Source organism: Pholis gunnellus, assembly GCF_910591455.1.
Source record: "Pholis gunnellus genome assembly, chromosome: 4".
Lineage (NCBI taxonomy): Eukaryota > Metazoa > Chordata > Actinopteri > Perciformes > Pholidae > Pholis > Pholis gunnellus.
Window position 1 is genome coordinate 3,510,470 of NC_136530.1, and position 23,204 is coordinate 3,533,673.

The following is a 23,204-nucleotide window of genomic DNA, read 5'->3' on the forward strand; positions in this document are numbered from 1 at the left end:
GTATGAATGGAGACACGCACGTGCAGTATCAGCGGTGTGTGTGTGTGGACGCTAGGTGTCGTACCTTCACCTCTCTTCTCTCCGACTTGGTGCGAAACGTGACCGCGTGCCTCGCGGTGGTTTTTAAACGCTGCGGTGGCGCCATTAAGCGGGAGATGAAGCTCGACTTCAACATCCGGTTCAGTCGAGCCGCCCGAAAGTGTGCGGCCTCCACGTGCGAGGGGGAAGTGCGTCGTGGTGAAGGCGCGTCACCGACTGCACGGTTGCAAATTATATTTTAAATCATATATTATATATTTTAGATACTTAACCAACAAATCATTGCAAATTATATTTTTAAATATGTTGTTTTTTTCTGTTTATTTAGATCATGTTTTATTTATGGCATAACCAACAGTGGTCCATATACACCAAGGATCCCAAAATATTTCTGAGAGAGAAAGAGAGAAAGAGAGATCTTCATTTAAATTAAGCAATAGCTTAACTTCAATGTTACACCTGTAAATAAAAAAAGAATGACAATGTAATAATAATTTTATGTATTAATCGAACTTCCAAATCTAGATATCTATACATAGTTAAAATAACCCAACATGTAACTGAGGCTACAGTTGGAGCAGCGATAACATCTGATAATTCCTGTTAAACATCATCTGCTAAATTCTAGTCAAGCTAAGTTTAATTGTGACATAACTGAGATTGAGCTATCATGATTTTTGCTGGGACAACACCACAAGGGCCCTTAAATGTTCTTGGATCTTAGTTAGCAAACTGCGGATGTACACAGAAAACTTGAACAAGTTAAAAAATATAACCTGTTTATTCATAAAATAGTGCATGTGTATTCTCTTTTAGCAGAATAACTCAAAATGGATATTTCTATTTACACAAAGTTCAGGCACTTGAAGAAAGTCGGCAGACAGTCGAGCACATTCCGGCTTTTATGGCCGATGATATTATGTACAAAACAGACTCAAGGCTCAGTGGATTTGGCAGCCGGCAGCTCCCAGAGGAAGGAGCAAAGGAGCCCAGCGTAGTGCTTCAGCTGGATTACACATCACACAGGTCATGGGTGTCTCTGGGCAGCAGTGAGCGGCAGCTGAAAGGATCACTGGGGTTGATGGGTAATGGAGTTCAGAGCAGAGAGGACCGTTATTTCCCGTTTGGGATAGCTGGAGGATGCCTCCTGGAGAGAGAAGGTCACATCAAAGATTCAATGGTTCAGTATAATATCATATTAACAGAACAATAGCATAACAATAGGAGCACATCAGCTTCATATGCCCATTTCATCACTAAATTAATAAAAAAACAGGCTAACTGTACGTCTCCACTGCAGCTGCAAACTTGTGTTGGCCCTTCAGTGAACAGCTTTGAGGCCGATGGTGTACACACAGAAATAAAATATATTTCTATGGGTGTAACCTATCATGACCCCGGGATTAGAGGCTTGTCATGAAAATGATGTGAAAACTTGCAAAAACAGTTACATGCCATGTAAAACATGGAGAATCATGAGGGTTTGGCAGAGGATAAAAATGGGGAATAAGGGCGAGGAAATAATGGTTATTAGAGATTACTATAATATAGCAGTTGGTTAGAAAGATGGAGAGATGTACAATTTAGCAGGGAGCTTTTCCAAATGTTGGAGCACTGCGTTACAAGTTTCCATGTAGCCTACATATTTTTGGGATTTTGCCATTATGTCACACATTTGGATTGTTGCACAATGGATGACCTGTAGTGTCAGCACACTTTACAATAATTTTAATAAATATGGGGGAGAAAAAATAAATAAATGTATAGAAGTAAGCTCATGCCCCACGTACTGTATATCTATAGGGGAGAGAGTGATTGAGTGAGAAAAAGAGGCATGACGTTGGATGGAATGAGTCAGGAACGGAAAGAGGGAGACCATGCGGGAAAGAACCTAAAGAACCATCGGAGAGCACAGAGGAAATGAGGCGGAGAGAAGAAGGAGAGAGCGGCCAAAAGCAGGGGAGGAACCAGTGAAAGAGGAGAAGTGAAGAAATGTACAAGAAAAAGAATTGTGGGGGGAGAGAGGGAAAATAACGGTTACTGCATGAGGGAAACTGGGGAGGGCAATAAAACAAAATGCATGCTAGAAGGAGGGAATAAGAGGAGGGGGGGATGAAGGACGGAGAGAAAGATGAAAACTTGATAGAGCGCTCAGCCTGTTGTCTCTGGCTCCGGTAGAAAGCTGCACAGAGAGAAGTCCTGTCTACTGATGGGAAAGAGAATATGAGAAACACATTTTTCCAGCAGACCCCCACCCAGCTCAAATAACAACTCCCTCTGCCCCCGAAGCACGCGGGTTGATTGTGTGTGTGTGTGTGTGTGTGTGAGTGTGAGTGTGTATGCATATATGCCAGTGCATGTTTGAGTGACAGATGGGAGGTCATCTTAATGTAACCGGTCTGGTTTCTGGGCCTGCAGTACTGTGGTTTCTGAGTCACCTTGGCACACTAGGTGGAGCCCGGCTGGGCTGGCCGGCACGCTGCCGAAGGCCGTCGGCGCTCGGGGTGACGGTGTGAGGAGCGGGCACCCGGCGGACAGACGGGGTGTGGCTACGGGACACTACCGGCTTGGTCACAGAGTTTTTAGGGAGCGTCGGGCTGGGGTGGAGAAGAGAGCGTTCAGTGACAGGCGACAGGAAGCACAGCTTTGTTTACCGCATGTAGATCAACTACCTGGAGGCCTGTATCCAGGAGGAGTCCACGGGTGGAGGCAGAGGGGTGGTGCAGGTGGAGGTGGAGAACTTCCCGACGACGGCGAGCGCCTCCTTCAGGGCGGCGTGCTGGCGGAGCACCTCCTCCCGGTGCCGCTGCTGCTCCGGTGACTCATCCATCAGCGCCGAGCATTCTCCCAGAGCGTAGAGCTGGGCCAGCAGCTCGGAGCTAATGAACTCCTTCACCTACAGAGGGGGATTATTAACAGCTGCCACAAGTCAAAATGTTACACTTTGTAAACTGATAGTTTACTCCGATTTGGGAGATTATGGCCCGAAATTCTTAAAGGGACAGTTCCCCCCAAAATCTAAATTACGCATTTTCCCTCTTACTCGTCGTGGTGTTTATCATTCTAGATTGTTTTGGGGTTTGTTATGGAGATCATTTTTTCCTCTCCAATATAATTACATTATATGAAACTGACTCGTCAAAAAGTACATTTGTAAAAACTCAACAGCAACGTCTCCTTCCAGAAGTCCTGACCCGGTTACTCAAGATAATCCACAGACCTCGTTCTGAGCAGTTTCATGTAGATGATTGAAAGAAAATAGTTACAACATAAAACTGCTCACAGCTGTGGATCGATAAACCGCACTACAGGTAAATGAAAAATATGTATTTCGGATTTTGGGGTGAACTGTACCTTTAAAAGGGACTTTTCCAAATTGTTGGAATATGCAAATAGTATTTCAAATGGTGACGACTTGTATGATCGACAAAGAAATACGGATTCTAAAGGCCAAGTTATGAGGAAGATTAACGCCAAACAAAGCCACTTCAAAAACGTTTTAGCAGGTTTTGCTGGGCTGTGGGCGGGATGAAAGAAAGGGGAAATGATTTAAAAAGTGAAGAGTCTGGTGTGAATGTCCTACGCTGTTGATCATGAGGTGCATGACGGTCTTTGGCATCAAGTCCTTGAAGGTCTTATAGATGATGCTCATGTAGGAGTCCACCAGGCTGCGAATGGTTTCCACCTGACGCTCCAGCTGAGGGTCACTGAAGTTCTCAGGAGCTCCGTTTCCCCGCCCGTCCACCTGGGTGACACACGGACCAGATGGGAGTTGGGGAGTGATTGCGACATACTCTGTTCTGATTGTCCATTTTGTTTTAACAGTGAAACGCACTGCAGTGAGGTAACACAGCCGGTCATTTCACGTTCAATACGTTCTCGTGTGTATTTTCGATATCTCGTTATCCGCATGCTTGCGACGAGAAGAAGTGAAGAGCCACCGTGGAAGGAACAGAGAGAGCAGAATAGAGGGAACACAAGAGATGGGAGGTGGGCAGAAGAAAGAGAAGGGGGGAGCGGGTGAGGGACGAGGAACTGCTGATTAGAAACAGACGAGAACACACACACACACACACACATGTTGTAGTGACATCATGGGCCAAGAATGCTGTGCTGAGGAGCCAACGACAGAGCGAGATGGAAGGGGTGGGGGACTGGCTTTTTTTTTCTCTCTCTCGCTTTGGCAGGGGAGGAGAAGGGGGAACACGGAGAGAAGGGTGAGGGGTTATGGTCAGCGTTTTAAGTGTTAGCAGAGTCAGTGAGCGCATTCAACGCAGAAAGGTAAGGAGCAGACAGGTGCAGCTCCCCCCACAGCTACGGTCGGGGGTGGGGTCTAATCGGGTTGAATAAGCGGGTCGGAGTACGAACGGTGACTTTCTCTGGGTAGACTCCGGCCTGCAGCAGAGACGACTTCCAGCTGTCCAACTCCTCCTGAGAGCAACAGGCCAACTCCAGGCACTTGTAGTCCTTATACACGTTCCTGCAAAATCAGTGCAAAACATTGTCAGATGTCTTTTCCGGACAGTAAAAACACTCTTTCCACAATACAGATGTTGCGTCCAAAAATGACATTCCAACATGTATTTCTCTATAACAGTATGTGAGATTGTTTTTAGTACGTCCGAAACCTTAGTGTGCCAATAGGACGCAAATTGCATACTATTTCTAGTGAAATATTGTCATATGGACACTACGTCGGCATTAATATCCCATAATGCAATGCCAACTCGCACAAAAGTACATTAACCGATAGTACACATATTGAGTATGTAGAGCATAGTGTGCAGTCTCACAACTGTACATCCCTTAAACAAATAAAGTTGTGGGGAGACTGCCCCATTGAGAACATACATACTGAAATCATCCACAGGTTGAATACAACAAAAGAACCCTGACCTTTCAGTAATGACATGTAATTACTGGTTTCTCTCATAAACTCAGAGGAGATGATGGAGACTTTAGTCACAATGCGTGGGACAGTTTCAGCCGAGCAACAACGTCATTCTCAGCTATCCGCCGTCTCCTCTTTCTGAACATGTTCACTTCCAGGTGAAACCAAACAAGTGTTGCTCCACGTCTTAAAGAGAAGAGAGGAAAGTAGTCCCTAGTGGTGATAAAAACTTAATTATCATCAATCTTGTGAGCTGTTTGAGATGATGCCAATCACCTTTTATCAGTGAAAAGAAGACGTCAGAGCTAAAAAGTGGAACCGAGACCACATGGATGATTTTAAATCCCCCTTCTTCACTCTTGACCCACTTTGAACACAAGTCAACTGTTATTGGAACAAGGTTGCTTTGTGTGCAACATGTGAACTCAACTCATATTTGCTCATTGACAAGATTTTATTCGTACAGTTTTCTTGTGTTTGCATAAAAGTAACAAATAAAGCTGGAGTAGGCAGTTTCTACGATAACATTTCAGCAAATTGTTGTTGAAGGGGTCTGAGAGACTTTAGCTAATCACAGGTCGCTTCAGAGAGAGAGCGTTCCTATTAACTGTTCTACAAATGAAGATACGTTTGCACGTCCCTTCAGACTGTGAAACCCTGATTCAACGTTGGGAAAAAAGTTGCTTCTCAAAAAGAGAAAATAATAATGTGTCAATATCGAGGAAGTGTTTTAGAGATGGAGAGAAAACGTTGCTAATAATTTAGCCTTCTGCTAACTCTAATGCTCACGGTTGCAACTATGTAGCTTTGAATCACAGTACGTCATCTCAAAGGGCTTCACAGGCCCACAAGTTTGCCAACGACGGTGATTTTATAAAACGATTTGTCAGAGCTTTCATGCAACATATTGTTAAAATTATTAGCAGGACAATTTTCCCAGCCTGGTCTAATGTAGACGCGGCTTATTTAAAGCGCTGGCTGACCGGAGTCCCATTCCTGCTTCTTGACTTGATACCGCGGGAACACAGGTCACTTGGTTGTGTGTAAAAGGGCCCCAGCAGAGTCCCCCCTGTGTTGGGAGCCACATATTGAAAAAAAAGGTATTTAATTTAATTTTCTTTTCTGTCTCTATTGCTGTGGTATAGTTTATTACCTTTATAAATCAGCAGAAGCGGCTCTAAATTAGCTTCACTACATCCAGTTTTTATTTTGTTCTAATATTCACATGACATTATGATGTTCTATACTTGTTGCTTTAGTCTGGTGATATTTAAGTTGTAGCATTGAACAAAGCTTGTGTATATTTTTGTGTATTTTCACTATGCATTTTGGTTTTTGTATATACAGTCACACAGTGACAATGTTCAATACGCACTTTAGTTTGATTAGTTGATTGAGTATTTCCATTTTTATGTTTAAATTAAATACTTTCTTGTTCTTCTGCAGATTTTTACGTTTATTTGACAGAATATGAAGTTTTGTTACACATTGAAGTACCAACAGTGTACAAATACACAAACAGCTCAGATGTACTATGATATAATGAGGTACTGTTGTACTTTTACTTCTGTCCTCTCTGGATGGTTCAGGCGTCTTATTGATCTAATGTTCTACTTCCTGTTTACGTCTCTTTAAGAACACAGATGTGTATTTGCATATTTTGTGATGATGTATTTATATTCTATATTGTATCTAGTATGGTGATCTGGACTAGTAGGTATTTATAGGTGGGTCTCTGTATTGCAGTACTTGTTTGAAGAAGAGCGAGACACCCAAAACGTCACCGTTGATAATCAATTAAATGTTCATGCGAGCATTATCTAGAGTGTGGTTTTCAGTCTTTCACATGCTTTTCTGTCCAGCGCCAAGCATCCATCATCTCGATGTGCATGCTTTTGTGAATACTTCTCTGTAAAAACAATACAAGGGTATAACAGGTTGGGTCAGTCTTCCCAAAATGTGGTACGATCCTTTAAATGGAAAATACAATATACAATCCAAAAGAATGTAAAGAGAGAACGACTCACTGACAAATGTTGAGGACAGAGAGACACACGCATTCACACACAGTTTCAACCACTGTGCTTGACATGACCTTCCCACCTGCATCTTATCCCCTTATCTCCATCATCTATTTCCTCAATGTTACATTCTTTGCCCTCCATCTTTCCCTTCTTCACTCCGTCTCCCTCCGTGCTTTGGCGGCAACACAGCAAAGTAAGAAACTGTCAAAGGATCTGGAGCAGCCTGCGGCCCATCTGTTAAACATGTTTCTTTAATCACTCGGTTGTTTCTTTCCCCCTTTTGTTGTTCCCTTCTCACATTCAGAACACATAGCAATTAACCTCAAATATGTGAAACCTTTTGTGTGTGTGAGAATGAGAGAGACAGCAGAACTGGAAAGAGGATAAAACTGCAGCAGTAGAAAGAGAGAGAGAGAGAGATACAGAAAGATCAAGTCTGTGAGCTTATGGCTGGGCTAATAAGTCAGGGCGTGGTGGCTAACAGACGGGGGAACAAGGCCAAAAATGACAATACTAGAGTGCTATTACACTAAGATCAGGACGCTGACATTCGTTTACACCAGCGAGCGCACATTAAAAAGGTTCTCTGCGCTGATTTATCGCTCACTTCGCTGTCCTCTCCTCAGCTCGTAGCCGGCGTGAGCTTTTTCACTCATCTTGAGGAATTTCTGCACAGATCCTTGACTGCTTTAGATTTAAAGAGTTTCCTGAGGTTTTTGATTACTGTCAGACAGGGACAAAACCACTGCAATGTCTGCCACACACACACACACACACACAGACACACACACACACACACAGACACACACAGACACACACACACACACACACACACAGACACAAATACAGAAAGAGAAACAGAGAGAGTGAGGGCGCAGGAAAAGGGGGGCGCCATAGGACAGACTTTGACACATTCCTGGCCGATGGCTCTGATATTCTCTCTCTCCCTCTCTCTCTTTTTCTCTCTCTTTCCTGCTTTCTTTCTCCTCTCAACCCTTCCAATTCTTCTTTTCTCCCTCCTTTTTGTGGTGAGTCGAGCAATTCTTTCCAAACAAGAGCAGCCTCATCTCTGATCCAAGCTCTCTGGCTTTGATTAGCTGCTTAATGAGCCTGCCGTCGGTATGTTGTGGTCTACACACACACACACACACACACACACACACATTGGCAAAGGCACGTACACGTACACACACACACACAAATCCAGTCTGTGTGTCCGAATGCAGCATAGCACAGAATTATAAACAAAGCCCACATGCTCTGGTACAATCAGCCGGGCTTTGAGTCAGCTCCAGCTCCTAAACACCCTCTCTCTCTCGCTCTCTCTCTCTCTCTATCTTTTCTCTTATGCTCCCTCTTTGTCTCTCTCTGTCTTTCTCAATCTGTTAAACACACACATAAACCTTGCAACAGCCTGGCATACACTAGAAACTACACCCGCTGCAGTGCCCGCTGGATATCCCTTCAGCCCTGGTGGCAAAGTTGAATGGAAGAGGTCAAAGACGGGGCAAAACGCCGCTCCGACATCTCCTCCCTTTCCTCCTCCGACATGTCCACCCTTCTAAAAACATCACTAACACTTCAGGTGACAAGAACAGAACTCCTCTTTTCTGAGTCAGTGCGCACACACACACACACACACACACGCACACACACACACAAACCTTAACTCTGTGTTGTAGATAGCAAAGACAAATTTGCTGGACATGAAGCCCTTCTCCACATCTCTGAGCTTTAGGTTGTCCAGGGGAAGCATGTATTTCTTCTCCTTCTCCTGGAAGAGACAGAACACGGTTTGACAGAGGTATGCGGGGTGAAATATGACATCATAGCGAGGCAACACAGGTGTTGATAGCAGAAAAAACAACAGAGAATGAAGACAGTTCAGTCGTGGGGGGATTCAGCTGAAATAGTTGTATGTCTGGTAGTAAATATTTTTCAGCCTGCCTCTAGAGAGGAAAGACCGGGGCTTGAACTGCAGAAGGAGAAGTGAACGGGAGATGCTAGCAGAGCACCTGAGTTCATCTCAGATGAAGTGTCTGCCTGTCAGAATGACTCCCATTAGCGGCCCGCTAACTAGCATAAGAGGGGGAGAGGGGGGGGGGGGGGGGTACCAGAAGTCTATAGTCTGTCAACACCGCGGGGACTTATGAATGACAGGGAACAGTTGGAGGAGTGGAGCGGCCCGCGTGAGGAGAACCAGACAGTATGGAGGCAGGGTACGGAGAAGTGAAGGAGGGAGGGAGAGAGGCCGGGCCCACATGTGAAAGTCATTACTCAGACTCTAGCTCTAACACAACATTTCTCCTAAAGTGAAGCCCTTCCCCCTTCATCTCTCTTCCTCGGCCTGCTCCCTCTTTCTAACCTTTGAGCAGGGGGGCTTCCAGAGAGGCTGGTCAGAGGAGCACCCATAGGGGAGGTAAAGAGGGTATGAAATAGAAATGTGACGTCCGTAGAAGTGTGAACTAAAGCACGCCTGCTAAACAGGGTCTCCACACATTTTTTTTGCATCTGAGCATGTGCACGCATGATGTACGGGATGCGATGTGTGCTGGTGGTACATTTCGGTCCTTCCCTCTCTCAGTGCTCCCCTGAACCCTGCGACTCTCTTCCTTCGTTGCTCTTTCCTTTTTTTTCTCCAAAAGGGGCCCACTTCCTGTAACAGAGGCTGAAAAAAAATGTGACTGGACGGGATTGGCGCTCATACAGCAACATCTGGGATCGCTTTGGACAGAGGGGGGGGGGGGGGGGGAGGAGACTGGAGAGAGTATAGGGTTCTCTGATGGGGTAGAAATAGAAAGTAGAGATGATGAAGAGAGGAAGAGGAGGGATAGAGGTGGATAGAGGGATTTGAATTTCTTTTTTGCGAGAGTAGAAGAGGAAGGGGTTGAGGAACATAGACAGCAGGACAGAGTGTGCAGGAGAAGAGGGGAGAAACTGCAGACCATTCCAAAGTTGATTCCCCATGGGTCCCATCAACCCATATATGGCTACTAAGTTCCTCCCTAACTCTCTCTCTCTCTCTCTCGTTCTCTCACTCCCCGCATTTCCTCACGCCTTCCCTGAGTGGACGGGCAGATCCCGAGCTGAATGAGTGAATGTGCCACGTCAAGACTGGATACTACGCCGGGACGCAGCCCCGCGGACGCCCGACCCGAGACACACGCACATCTCCGGAGGAAGGACACCCGTAAGGAGTGGATGTCTGATATGTGTGTGAGACCCTTCGCCTTGGCGACTCCTGCACCGACACAGGATAAGAAACAAGAAAATATAACAGAGGAAATCTTTTTTTCCCCCCCCGATTCCCCCCTCCGCCACTTGCAGGACTGTTGGCGGGAAAAGGGGGGAGGCCGAAGAGAAAGTGAGAAAGGGTCCTGCTCCGTCATCCCAGTGTTCAGACTACCTGTTCAGGATCTTACTGGTGTACAGTAGTCTGCACATTGGTTAGACTGTGCAAGGAAGTGCTTCAGCGGCGAGACTCGACGGACAAACCTGCATGTACTCTACGCCGCGACAAATCTAGGCTCTAATACTCTGATGCATTCACTGTCACCAGCTATCCACTGTTCAAACTGCTGCCATTAACTCTATATTAGGTCAAGCGTAATGATTTGTCACATTTGTTAGCGGCGGGCGATAACTACAGAAGTTTACATGCATCGCATTTAAGAAAAGTCTTCTACACACATTCATTGTAGAGAAGCTCGAAACTAACCGATTCTTTTTTTCAGGGTGCCTCTCACTGGGTATTTTAAGTTTCTGCATGTGCATCTGTGTGACAGTACGATAACCCCTGTGCTCACAGACATCATGGCACTGCTTCGTATATGCATGTGTGTGTGTGTGTGTGTGTGTGTCATATTGGTGTCAGGGCGGTCATGAAGTATCATACATCAGAGCTGCTGTGTCTCCTCATCCTGTAGACTAATGGATTTGAGATATGGAACGGGCCTCTCACACACACACACACACGCACACCTACACAAAGAGGGGAGCGTGTAGATTAAGTGTATATGCATGAGCCGTCTGTTTTTCTTCAGACTCCCTGGTGGAGCCCTGGCAGTCGGGGGGGTGAAGGAATGCATGTCTGGTCAGTGTGCTGTGGAGATTAAACTGTGAACTACTGTGCTGCTCTCTCAGGGTACAACTGTTTAGATACTCAGAGAGGAGATGTACCGCAAGGCCTTAAAGACGTTAAAAGTGTCCAGACGCAATCAGCAGGGATGGAGAGGGGAGGTTGAGGGTGAGGGAAGGGGGGGGGGGGGGGAGACTGTGGAGGAGTTGAGAGGAGTGTGGGAGGGGGGGGGGAGTCAAAGGGGGAGGTCTGCAGTGTAGAAACAGCCATGTGGGACTTCTCTGGGCAGATCTTGGAAGCTGGTGTTTGGACAAAGCTTCAGATTTTCCAGCCAGGAATGTGCACAGTCCCAGGGAGACTGCCAACCACAGAGAGGGGGAGAGAGAGAGGGGGGGGGGGGAGAAAGGAGGAGGAAAAGGCAACAGAGGTAAAGAAAGAGAAAATAAAGGAGGGGGGAGGGGGGGGGGCAGTAGTCAAAGAAAAAATAAATGTCTGTGGAAGGTAGTGTGGGCGGGGGGGGGGGGAGAGAGAGAGAGAGAGAGAGAGAGAGAGAGAGAGAGAGAGAGAGAGAGAGAGAGAACTGCAAGAGAGAAGAAGCAGAAGTTTGGCTGCAGGTCGCACAGATGCAATGTGGAAAAGGCTGACGATACGATCTACTGTGATAATATGGGTGACTGGTTTTGCACTCAGGCCTTCCCAAACACAGCCGATAAAACCTCCCAACGTAGTGAGGAGGCGCAGGGCTTAAACACAGACCGGTCCAGCTGAACCAAAATACATTTTTTAAAGTTTAGAGCTTTTCAAATTAGCTTCAGTCCGCGTAGTGACACATGCGCGTCTGCACGAATCTACACACAGCCAACGGTTGTTTCTCTGATGTATTCAACAGATATTCTCCTTTGTATTATTTGCAGCAGATGTCCTCAGTCTGTGTGTATGCGTGAGTTGATTTGATCACCAGGAGATGACAGCGAGAGGAAACCTATAACACTATGTGTGTGTGTGTGTGTGTGTGTGTACAATATGCATGCCTGGGGCTAGGAACACTGTTTTCAAGAGACCCAGTGTTTATCTGAAAAGTGACCGTGTGTCTGTCTGAGTTAGTGTATATTTTCTCCACTATTTGCATGCCACTTTGTTTACATCAGACTCTGCATGTGTACTGTATACTGTATATACAAGTCTGTCCACTGTGTGTGCGCGTGTGTGAGTCTTAGTTTGGCTTGGGGCAGCTCCAGCTGTGTCAGAGTGAGCCGCTCCAAATGCCTGAACTCCCAGAGGAGGAAGAAAAGGGGGAGTGAGGGGAAGAGGGAAGGCAGAGCGGGACGAATGTGGAGAAGGGGGGGTGGGGGGGTGGGGGGTCAGAGGAATGAATGGGGAAACGGAGCCGGTCCAGGTGTCAGCAGGGGAAAGCAAAGAAAACTGTTGGACAGAGAAACCGGGTTTAAGATGCTCTTTGAGTTATTGGTGTCATTTGTCAAAAAGCGTCTAGTTTGACCCAAAGCACGACGGTTACCAAGAACACTAACTTATCTGTAAAAGCGTTCCATCAACCACTCAGTTATGTCTGGGAAACAACACGCAACTCTAGTTCCTCCACAACAGCAACGTTGTTTTCATCCAGATGTGAGTGTTTACAGGTTTATATATCCATGAACGAGCGCTGCGATGTGTTCACCTTCTTCTGACCTCACTTCCTGCACTCTGCCCTCCCTTCGTCCCGGGATATGGACTGTGACAGGATGAGACTGTTGTGGTGTGTCTGCCTGTCTACACTTGCTGTGCAGACCTTCTGCTCCTGTACAGCAGGCACAGACAGGCAGACAGATGGCAGCCCCACAGACACCAGAAACAGAGCTGAGCTGGCTCCACCATTTACTTCAATGAAGCTGTGGCAACAATATCACCAGATGAGAGGGATTTCCCCTTCTACTCGATTATCTCTCAACCTCCCAATTAACGTGCTGTGTCAAACTGAGATCTGTGTGAATAAACTTGTGTTTTAATAAACAGAGTGCTGCTGTGTTTTGACTTTAAATGTCTTGAGTGAGAGCATGAACGCCTCACCTCGTCGTCCCTGAACCAGGACAGGCTCTCTGCACTGAGGATGAACCAGTATTCCTTGGCTCCACCTTTCATGATACCGATGTTGCTGATGGTCAGCCAGCCCTTACGTATGACCTGCAAGACAAAACGAGGGTAAGGAGCTCAGATGTCATCGAAAGCATTCAGAGGACAGTTTGAAGGAAAATTAGATTAGCAAGGTAGAAAAAATAAAGGCCACACAATAAGAGTGGACTCTTGCTGATGAAAAGAAAGACACTTGACACTGTAGGAAAAAAATAAGATTTGTGAGATACATGACAAGATACACACAACATAAGGACAGAAACAAAAAAGTAACTAAACACATTTGGAGGTAAAGACACAATGTGGGAGGCTGGAAGAAAGATGTGTGAAGAATAAAAGCAACAGGAAGAGTGAGACGACATAAAGATACCAAGAAAATGACAGCGGTGGGACGGCAGAAGGTAAAGACGATTCGGTAGAGACGGAGAGAGAGAGAACACTGTCACTGAAAAGAGTTTGAAGGTGCAGATGATAAAATAAAAGATTGACAAAGTTACAAGAAGCCATTTGCCAGTGTGCGTGTTTGCAAGCCGACTCACAACACTTGAGCTTGAATCGTGCACAGGAAGTATTTCCAGTAGAGGCAGCAGAGAGTGAGTGAGCTTAAAGAGAGTGGTCTCCTACTATTAGTCTTGAAGGAGGGGCCACACCCTGGAGAGAAACAGGAGACGAGGGAGCAAAAGTGAGATGTAAGCGTTAATGTCTTGTTTTGTAGAGGAATATTACGTACTTTTTTGGGGGGATGACACTGATACTGATGATTTAATAGTTAACTACTATGACAGTGACATGACAGATTGTGTAAAGAACTGACAACATTGTTTATTTCTTTAGCTGTGGTTAAAATGTGCTGCTGTTCAACAAATCTCATCATCACACATGAAGGTTCCTGACTAAACCCAATCACACTCACTGGACTCGTGTTTTTAATTAGCCCTGCTAATAAATATGTCACATAAATATCATGTTACGTATTAATCATAACAGATCGAGACGCCTTCCATCTCTGCTCGACTGCATTCCCGTGAGAAGCCAAGATCAACTCCAGGAAAATCACAAAATACCTCATTTATCTGCGGCTATGAATTCTTATTAATGCTGATTAATGAGTAACACATTGGGGGGACGGGGACATTACGATCAGTGGTGGAAAAGGTATTCAGATCATTTAACACCACACTGTGAAAATACTCCACTACAAGTAAAAGTCCTGCATTCAAAACCTTAACGAAGTACAAGTATTATCAGCAACATGTACGTCAAGAATGAAACGTTTAAGTACTCATTGTGCAGTAAAATGTTCCCAGTCAGTGTTTTACTATTATATATGATGTTTCTGGATTAATTTTCCTGCTGAATTGATGTGTGTGTTATCCGGCAACGTGTCCGCCATTTTTGTAGCTTCCTATTGGTTGCGTGCTTTACGATCTGGCACCTGGTTGCTATGTTATTATAGAGGTTGATGCCCAAAAACGTTCCGAGCTCAGCAAAATGAAAACAAAAGCAAAAATACAGGTAGAGGTCAGGGTCTCTGTAGATACAGACACCACAACACACTTCTGGTGGGTCAAAAGTGAAGATTCAGAGGGATTAGTTTTGTACTTTTTTACAAAAATCCTACTTATTGTTTCTTTAAAACTCATGATGAGACTACTGTGGATGAGTAATTCTGATCTTGAGAGTTTTTATTTTACTTTTTTAATCTGATGGCAATCTAAATAATCGTTGGGATATTCCACTCTAAACAAAGTGATGGACCAATGATTAAAATACTGTAAAAGGGAATTTTCCTGCTGTTTGCTTCGGTCTGGACCTTTTATACAAACATATATAAACCTAAACTGTAAATGTATATTGTATATAGATATGAATGAATGTCTTACATGGTTTCCTGCCATCACTGCAACAGTCTTCTTATTGCTTTGCTTGCACGTCTGCTGGGCGCTGAGAGAGAGAGGAGGAGCTCCTGTCATTACCTCTGTTGGCTTGTTAGAATGTACAGTTAATAGTTTAAAACCGATGAGTTTACTCACTTAGTGAAGCCGATGAAATCTTCATGTTTGGTATTTATGTAGGCAAGCTGCATGTCAATGAGCAACAAGACCTGAACAAACGCAGACAGAACACACACAACTTAGTATTCCAGTAGAGTTATCTGAAAGTGATTAGTGAATGTAATGTCCAGCTGAGGGTGAATGACCTGATCCTTGCATCTACTCTCCTGCTCCTGTATTTCAGTGGTTACAATTCTCTTCGTCTCATCTTGCAGTTTGGGAAAAGAACTGAGCTACAGAGGGACAACAGACCAGCAGTTAGATACAAGACAGTTACACACACACACACACACACACACACACACACACACGGTTATACCTCGCTGATACACTGGTACACAGTGATGATGAGTTCTTGGCTGACCATGTCGACAAATTGAACACACGGTTCCTGTAGCATTGATATCTGTTTCTTCACTATGGCTTCAAAGGCCATGTCAGGAGTGAACAGACCTGTCCTACAGGGAAGGAGAGGCAGATGGAGAGAAGGAAGTAAAATGAGGTTGGCTGCAGGGAACAGAAACTTATAAATGACGTGAAAGCATTTGCCACTATACTGCACCTGACACCGTGGATGTTTCTGATGGCGTAGTTGATCTCCCGTCGCAGCTTCCTCTCGTCGGACTCGAGCTGAAGACAAACACAGCACACTGTCAGTCAGAGTTGAGCACTTGGCTGAGGTTAAAGGCAGGGTTGGAAATCTTGAGAAAGAGTATGATGGTTTTAAAAATCATCCAAACGAAAAACCCAGCCCAGTGTTGCTAACTCTTTTCCAAGGGAAGTAGCGAGCAGCACTAGCTCCAAAAGTTATTTTTTTTGTTAGAGCATTCGATTCATTGATTGCTGTCAGGGTGTAATGAGAGTTTCAACAAACATATCAAAAATGTTTTTTAAGAAGATTACAAACCCTGCCTTTAATAGACTAACAGTTAAGTATCACAGTTATTAATGCACATACAGTATGGAATATATATATGCACCAAGACTAACAAAAATGCTTCTCAGAATCTCCCACACACCTTGACCAGTTCATAGGGGAAGCGCTCATGGAAGATTCGGTTGATCCTAGCCCCTCCCGACAGGTTCACTGTGTCTACTTTGTTGCCCGAGCCCTCGATTAGCTTCTCAAAGTCGACGGCCAAGCGCTGAACCGACCTGAGAGACAGAAGCACACGGAGGAGGAGAAACACTGATGTATAAAATAATCTAAAAGACAAACAAGTGGGCACACACAGGCGCATTCCAGAGTGATTGGCTGACTGACTGGAGCAGCGTCTTGGTCCTGCGTGCAGGGTCATCAGGACGGTACTGTCTGAACTCCTCAGCCTCTTTGTTCAAGTCCATGAGCTGGCTCTGCAGGTGACTACGGAAGGCTGGCAGAGTGTCCCGGATGTGGTTTGTCAGTTGCTGCAAACAAACAATAGCAATTATTTCTGGGACAATATATCGTCTAAGAAAATCAGTTTTCCTGACAGACCTGTATGTGCGTGTGTGTGTTTTTTAACCTGGTTTAGTGTTCTTTGTAAATACGGGGTGCCCGTGCTCTCAGCCATGTGTTTGTAGGCCAGATGGGACAGGAAGAAGTTCTTCTCTGCGAGCAGGGCTGCCTTAATATCCTTTTTCCCGTCAATGTCCTTCTGACTGCGGTTCACCACCCCGATGTAACCTAGGAAGGAGGAGGTGAGAGGAGTGCTTGTACATGTTAACATCTGAACCAAGAGCCAGGAGGCAAAGTATAGTGGGTGGGCGTGCCGGATAAGATGGCTTTAGCCTTCCTCTCTACTCGTCTGTTAAACAGGTCAGATAGCAGACTCTGCTCTACAACCAGGATCTTGCTGCTCACAGTCACGGTCCTGGATAGTGTGTTTTGATTCTGAATTTATTGTAGTAACAGTTCCCCTGACATGCATCCATTCACAAACCCTATCTGAGATCTGATAGCTAATAAATCAAGGATCCGGCCGACGTTATTCAAATCTAAACCCAAACTATTAATGAGCTATTTTATTAAAATGTTGTGTTGTGAAAAGCAGATGAGGAATCCACAAACAGCAGCCTGGCGTGTGTTTTACTTCCTTGGAGATGTTTAGCTGTAGCTTCTTCTGCCCAGCCCTGAACGTAAACTATGATAGGTCAAACAAGAGCATGTGATCATTGTAAGGAGGACAACGTGCAACAAGAGGACGGAACAATCAGAGCTCTGATGAGAGACAGATTCAACTTGCATTTTCCGACGTGTCCTTGGGAACTCATTCGTTCCATTCGGACTGTGGCATACGAGCAGGAAATGAATACGTTTGTTCAACAGCAGAGCATGTGGTTCGAAGCGGGCCAAATCCCCTGTTTAGTACAGTAATAGATGCAATAGCACCAGGCTCCGTATCTAATGCTTTAGCTCTACGCTGCTACCAGGGCAGTTATTTCAGTGGGCTTCCATAGCTAATGCATTAGCACTGGAGGAGAAGCATGAAGGAGCCAGCACCTGGTGGTGCTTTACTCAGTCCGCTCACTCCCACAGGAGCTCCACGCCTCTCTCTCTCTCTCTCTCTCTCTCTCACACATACTCACACACACATACTTTCACTAGCCAATGATATCATCTCTGTGTCTATGAATCCTACACTCTGCGTGTATATATATATATATATGTACAGTATGCGCATGTAAAGATAACTATAGTTATCTTTACATGCACATACTGTACATACTCATTCAGTCCATGTGTATCTATATATGTATATGTTGTTGTTTTTGTATTGTTTACAACTTAGAAAACATCTGGCTTGTATATAGTAATTTGTTTTATTGTAATTATATCTATATATATACCTATTTGTTCCCTACTTGTGTACAAAACAGTCCAGTCTATCTATCTATCCTTGTCCCTAGCTGTTAAGTCTGTTTCTGTGTAAGTACATTGAGAAAAAAAGCAGAGCCAAATTCCTTGTGTGTGCATGCACACTTGGCCATGAAAGGTGATTCTGATTCTGTTTATCTCTTGTATACATACACAGAAGAACAAATGTCCACACACACACACACGCACGCACGCACGCACACACACACACACACACACACACACACACACACACACACACACACACACACACACACACACACACACACACACACACACACACACACACACACACTCACACACACGCACTCAATGGTACTACTGTGATGTCATACAAAGTGCACGGGCAACAGAGAGGTAGTGAACAAAGAAGACAGAAATTAAGAGTGAAACAGAGCGAAAGAGAAACGAAAATAGGAAAACGAGGAACTGAGAGCTTGATTGAGACCGAGCTGCTGAATCGTAATGTCAGTCGTCTCCACAAAGCCTCCACTGGACGCAGTGTGTGACAGCATTACAGCAAGGTGAATCAACACACACACACACACACACACAGGCAGCACACCTCTGCGTAGGGGAAGCAACCTGTTCTCTAGAATGTTCCGGGCATTTGTTCCCTCGTCCATCAGGTCCAGCTTAGTGATCACACCGATTGTGCGCTGGCCTGAAAAGAAGATGAAGAAAAAGAGGAAATCTTATCCAAATGTGATATTATAACCTGTGGAAGTATGACTGATATATGACAACCCCTTCAGCAATCTCATTGTAATAAAGTGATAATGAATCCCCAATCAGTGTGTAGAACGCTCGCACACTAACACACGCACACTAACACACACACACACACGGCTTACCCTGTGGGTCAACATCTTTGGCCAGTTTGAGGGCATCAGAGTTGGCCAGGTCGGTGTTGGCTGGCGTTACAGCCAGGATGAGACAGTTCTCCTTACAGATGTACTGCATGATCATGTCTCTTATCTGGTACTCTATGTCTGCCGGCTGGTCGCCTATCGGCACCTTGGTGATGCCAGGCAGGTCCACGAGAGTCAGGTTCAGCACTGCACGCATGCAGAAGAGTACAAATACATACATAAACATAGTTAATATGTTAATTTCATCAACTGCAAGAGTGCTCGTGTCATAAACCGCCTGTCTTCACCATGTGACGAGGGATTCTTCTATATTGGCCGTACTCATAGACAACTCAGGGATCACCGCGCTCAGCATAAATATAAGTTATTTATGCTGATAAATATAAATATTAGTGAGAGTCACAATGCTAATGATTCCTTACTGCGCATAGAGAGCATTGAACACATTAAAAAGTTGGTTAAATAGGGGAAACAGGATACAGAGACCTAACTTCAAGCTTTTTAAATCAATCGACTGGATGCGTTAAAGTATCCTGGTCTTAATGAGCATATAGACTTAATGTTTTCTGTAATCATTTTCTGGGTCATGTGGTTTCCCCATTGGTTGTTTGTACCATATAAGTGTGGCCACATCAGTTTTGTGTGTTTGTTAAATGCCCCGACGAAGAGCTACAGCGGTTGAAACATGTAAAAGCCTTTTAATATTTCTTTCCATGTTGGTCTTAGATGTTGTGCCTGATTTGCCTTCCTGTTATGTCATATATACACTTGAATGGATATGTCGCATTGAACAACACACCAGCAGACATTGTGTTACCGTGTGGTGAGTAAATCCTCAGGCTGATGGGGACGGGAGAGATGCCTTTGTTGGATCCTGTGAGTCTGTGCGTCTCTGCCTCGATCTCTATGCGGATCTCATCAAAGTCTGTGAACTTCTTCCCTTTACAGTGGGAAAACTCACCGTACTCTGGAAAGACACACAACGGACCGGGGAACACTCACCAGTTAAAAAAGATCACAATGGCACAGTATAATACAGAATGATAAATAAATACTATTTAATTAACTCCACTTTATTTGGTTTTAATTGTACTCTTCTTGCAAGTTTCTAAAAGCCATTTAAGATTGTGTGTACATAATAAGAATGAAATACATCCGGACACTTCTTCTCTCCCAAAAAACCTCATAATTAAACAGTTCTGACTTTAGGATGGTAAGTCCATCACTGTCCCACAGGTCAGGCTCAGCAATTGTAAAATATCATACTGCCATCTGGTGGCAGCTTAGGAATGACACTGCACAGCCTGCATGAGCAACTAAGCGATGCCCGTCTTACCTACCTGTGTCAGCGCTGAGCAGCTGGAGGATTAAAGGTCTGCGAGTGACAATTCCTGAACCCCGGGGAAGGAAGTCTCTGTTGGGAAGCAAAGACTGAATTGGGAACGGCTGTGCGCGCACACACTGCATTTGTTGTCATCCTAAATCATAAGCTTGACACACAACATTTAAATTACTTTACATATTGTACATGCACAGATCAGACTAATACACTAAAACAATGTGTAGCTGACATTGTGAGTACTAACAGTCAGCTGTACTTGTGCTATTTAATATCCAAAACATCAGTAACTTGAACAGGAAGGCGAAGGACAATCTTTACCACATGCTATATATACCAGATATATAAAGACTAAAAGCTACATGTAGTAGTAACAATAAAGAAACAGAACACACAGGAAGATATCCTCCTCTTTCCTATCAAAATCAGATTCAGGAAGTTTGTTTTCCTGCATCCTGTCCCATGAAGCAGCTGGCACCGTCCTGCACAAAATGGGTGTCATAGCGTAATCACAGCGGAGACAAAGAACCGAGGCGTGTGTTAAAATATCATAACACGCTCAGGAAAGCGAGCATTAATAGCTCCTATAGCTTCTGGCAAGGCCACACATTTGACTTCTGTGGACAATACTTTAGGCCCCTTTAGGGAACAACTCACTATTACTCACCAGCATTCTTCACTGACAGGATGGAAATACTGAAAGTCTCCTCCCCACAAAACAAATTGTCTCACTTGAATTTAAAAAAGGTGGGGTCTGCTAAAGATTGTTGATATTTGAACTCAACGCCCAAACTAATACACCCCCTCCCGTCAGTGCTCCTTGAAAACGTTAGCACGTTTCCTATTCACAGAGCCAGGGCAACACATACATGGACAGCTGGGAGGAGATACTAGCTTAATTTGAAATATTTGCATTGGATTACAATCGCAGATTCCTACCTTTAAACTTTACCCAAACGACTGTTATTCGCCACTAGTCTGTACTGTTTAAAGGCCTTTGACTAGTAGGTTAATTAAAATAATGCTGATTCCATTACTTTTTCAGGAGCAATGTTACCCCCCCCCTCCTTCATCGACACCTCCACAGCTTGTCAGTGAGATAAGGTGCTGCACTGGCTCCTGTCATACAGACACCGCCACCTCCGGCATCCTCCACATCAGATGAGCAACTCAACAGCTCAAGCACCCGGGTGGAGACGGTGACGTATGAACACAGTGATTTCAGCGCTGCATTGTAACTGGTTACAGCAATTGCCGTTCATCACAGTTGCCCATGGCTGTTGTTTTTGTCATTATAAGAAAATTCAGCTTTTAATGAGTCATAACTTATCAAACTTAAGAGATCACGCATCACATTTTCACCGATATAATGGATCCAGGACGAGTCAAATAACATGGTTACACTTTCAAGTCATTCAGTCAATCTGGGTGACTTAAGTGACTTATCATTGCTTTACATGCAGTGGTTTACGGGGGTTGTTTAAAACGAAGGGTTTAACTAATGGCTTCATCAATGTTTAGTGAATAATTTGGACAAATTCATTTCCAGTCTGTGAAAAATACAGTTGGCAGAAGTTTATTATTTGGATTAGGTAATAATGTAGTTATAACTGTGAACTGATTTCTTACTTTTCAATCAGTAAACATTTCTAGAAGGTAACTGCACCTTAGTGTCCTCAGCCTGTCTGTCTGTCTGTCTGCTGTCTGTCTGTCTGCTGTCTGTCTGCTGTGTCAGACTGACTTATATGTTTTACATACTCTGCATGCTTTTATGTTTTGTGCTTCTGACATGTATGTTTTTATTGACTAACAATGCAACATAATCTTGTCTCTAGTCCATGTTGCTATTTATCATAATCATCCCTTATTTATTTGCTTCGTATGTGTTGTTTTATGAGCCTGTGTTGCATGTCTTAATATTACTTGACAATGTAGTAAAATCTAGAACAGCTCCATAGACAATGACTTGGTGTTATTTCAGTGTAGATGACACAGAGAGCACCCAAATGTTTCAGTTTCATAACTGATAACACTACAATAGACCTTTTCATTGACTTTCTGCTGCTAGGGCAACAACTTGGGTATAAAGAAAACAAAGCAAACATTATTTGGGCTATTAAAATTAGCCTCCCATTCATTGTCTATGGCAGCAGCTCCAGACAAGTTTGAGTCTTACTTCTTTGGTTTCTGGCTTTGAGAGAGATGTTCTTACATGTTGATTTAACTTTTCTAGGCCATGGAAGTATACACATTGGAATTTTTTGTTTGTTTGTATTTAGGTGGTGTTCCCCTGAGGGGTTGTGTAAGTTGATAGCCACAGTTGTATTGTGTTTCGGTTGGCTCACACATACCTGCCCACGAAGTTCTCCAGGACCGAGCTCTTGCCTGCGCTCTGGCCGCCCACCACGGCTATCTGCGGCAGGTGGAGGCTGCAGCTCTGCCGCACGCCGCTCAGGGCATCTTGAAGTCGGTTGACCAGCGGGATCAGATCCTCCATCCCGCGGTTGCCCATCACCACCCTGCTACCTGGGTCCTTTTCAAAACTGTTTCACTCAGGCTCTAGACTACGCGAGTAACTGCCATAGTTATTAGTGACTCACATTAAGCTATTTTCAATACTGTTATGTACATAAACTATTTAAATACTCTTCTCGAGGAACGTTTGCCAACTTATTTTTTTAAAAAGCTCCGTAGCGTTAGGAGCTCGCGGTGGGTAACCGTTGGTGCGTCTTGTAACGACAGAAGCGTCCAAGTTTGTACTCACAGACCTCTTCAAGCCTCCGAAAAACGCTCGCTAAAGACATTTTAATCGTTTTAAACCTCCGAACGTCCGTAGTGTGTCGTTTCCGTTAAACTTTTGGTACATTTAAGAAGATATCCGTTGAGTTTCAGTCCAAGGAAGAGACGAAAACGCTCTACT

At 44.5% G+C, this 23,204-nt stretch overlaps 1 protein-coding gene across 1 annotated transcript; it reads right to left on the reverse strand.

The window, feature by feature from the left end:
- Nucleotides 1-622: 622 nt before the first annotated feature.
- Nucleotides 623-23,190, reverse strand: dnm3a (dynamin 3a). The gene is made up of 21 exons (XM_079157689.1): nucleotides 22,636-23,190; nucleotides 20,286-20,359; nucleotides 19,763-19,912; nucleotides 18,928-19,131; nucleotides 18,639-18,737; nucleotides 16,722-16,882; nucleotides 16,481-16,623; nucleotides 16,236-16,371; nucleotides 15,779-15,846; nucleotides 15,536-15,674; nucleotides 15,363-15,449; nucleotides 15,196-15,266; nucleotides 15,046-15,106; nucleotides 13,787-13,813; nucleotides 13,100-13,213; nucleotides 8,619-8,728; nucleotides 4,408-4,519; nucleotides 3,623-3,784; nucleotides 2,712-2,935; nucleotides 2,478-2,636; nucleotides 623-1,186 (listed from the first exon to the last, which is right to left on the reverse strand). The coding sequence occupies exons 1-21, from the start codon at nucleotides 22,794-22,796 to the stop codon at nucleotides 1,153-1,155; spliced, it is 2,496 nt and encodes an 831-aa protein (XP_079013815.1). The 5' UTR covers nucleotides 22,797-23,190; the 3' UTR covers nucleotides 623-1,152.
- Nucleotides 23,191-23,204: the final 14 nt, after the last annotated feature.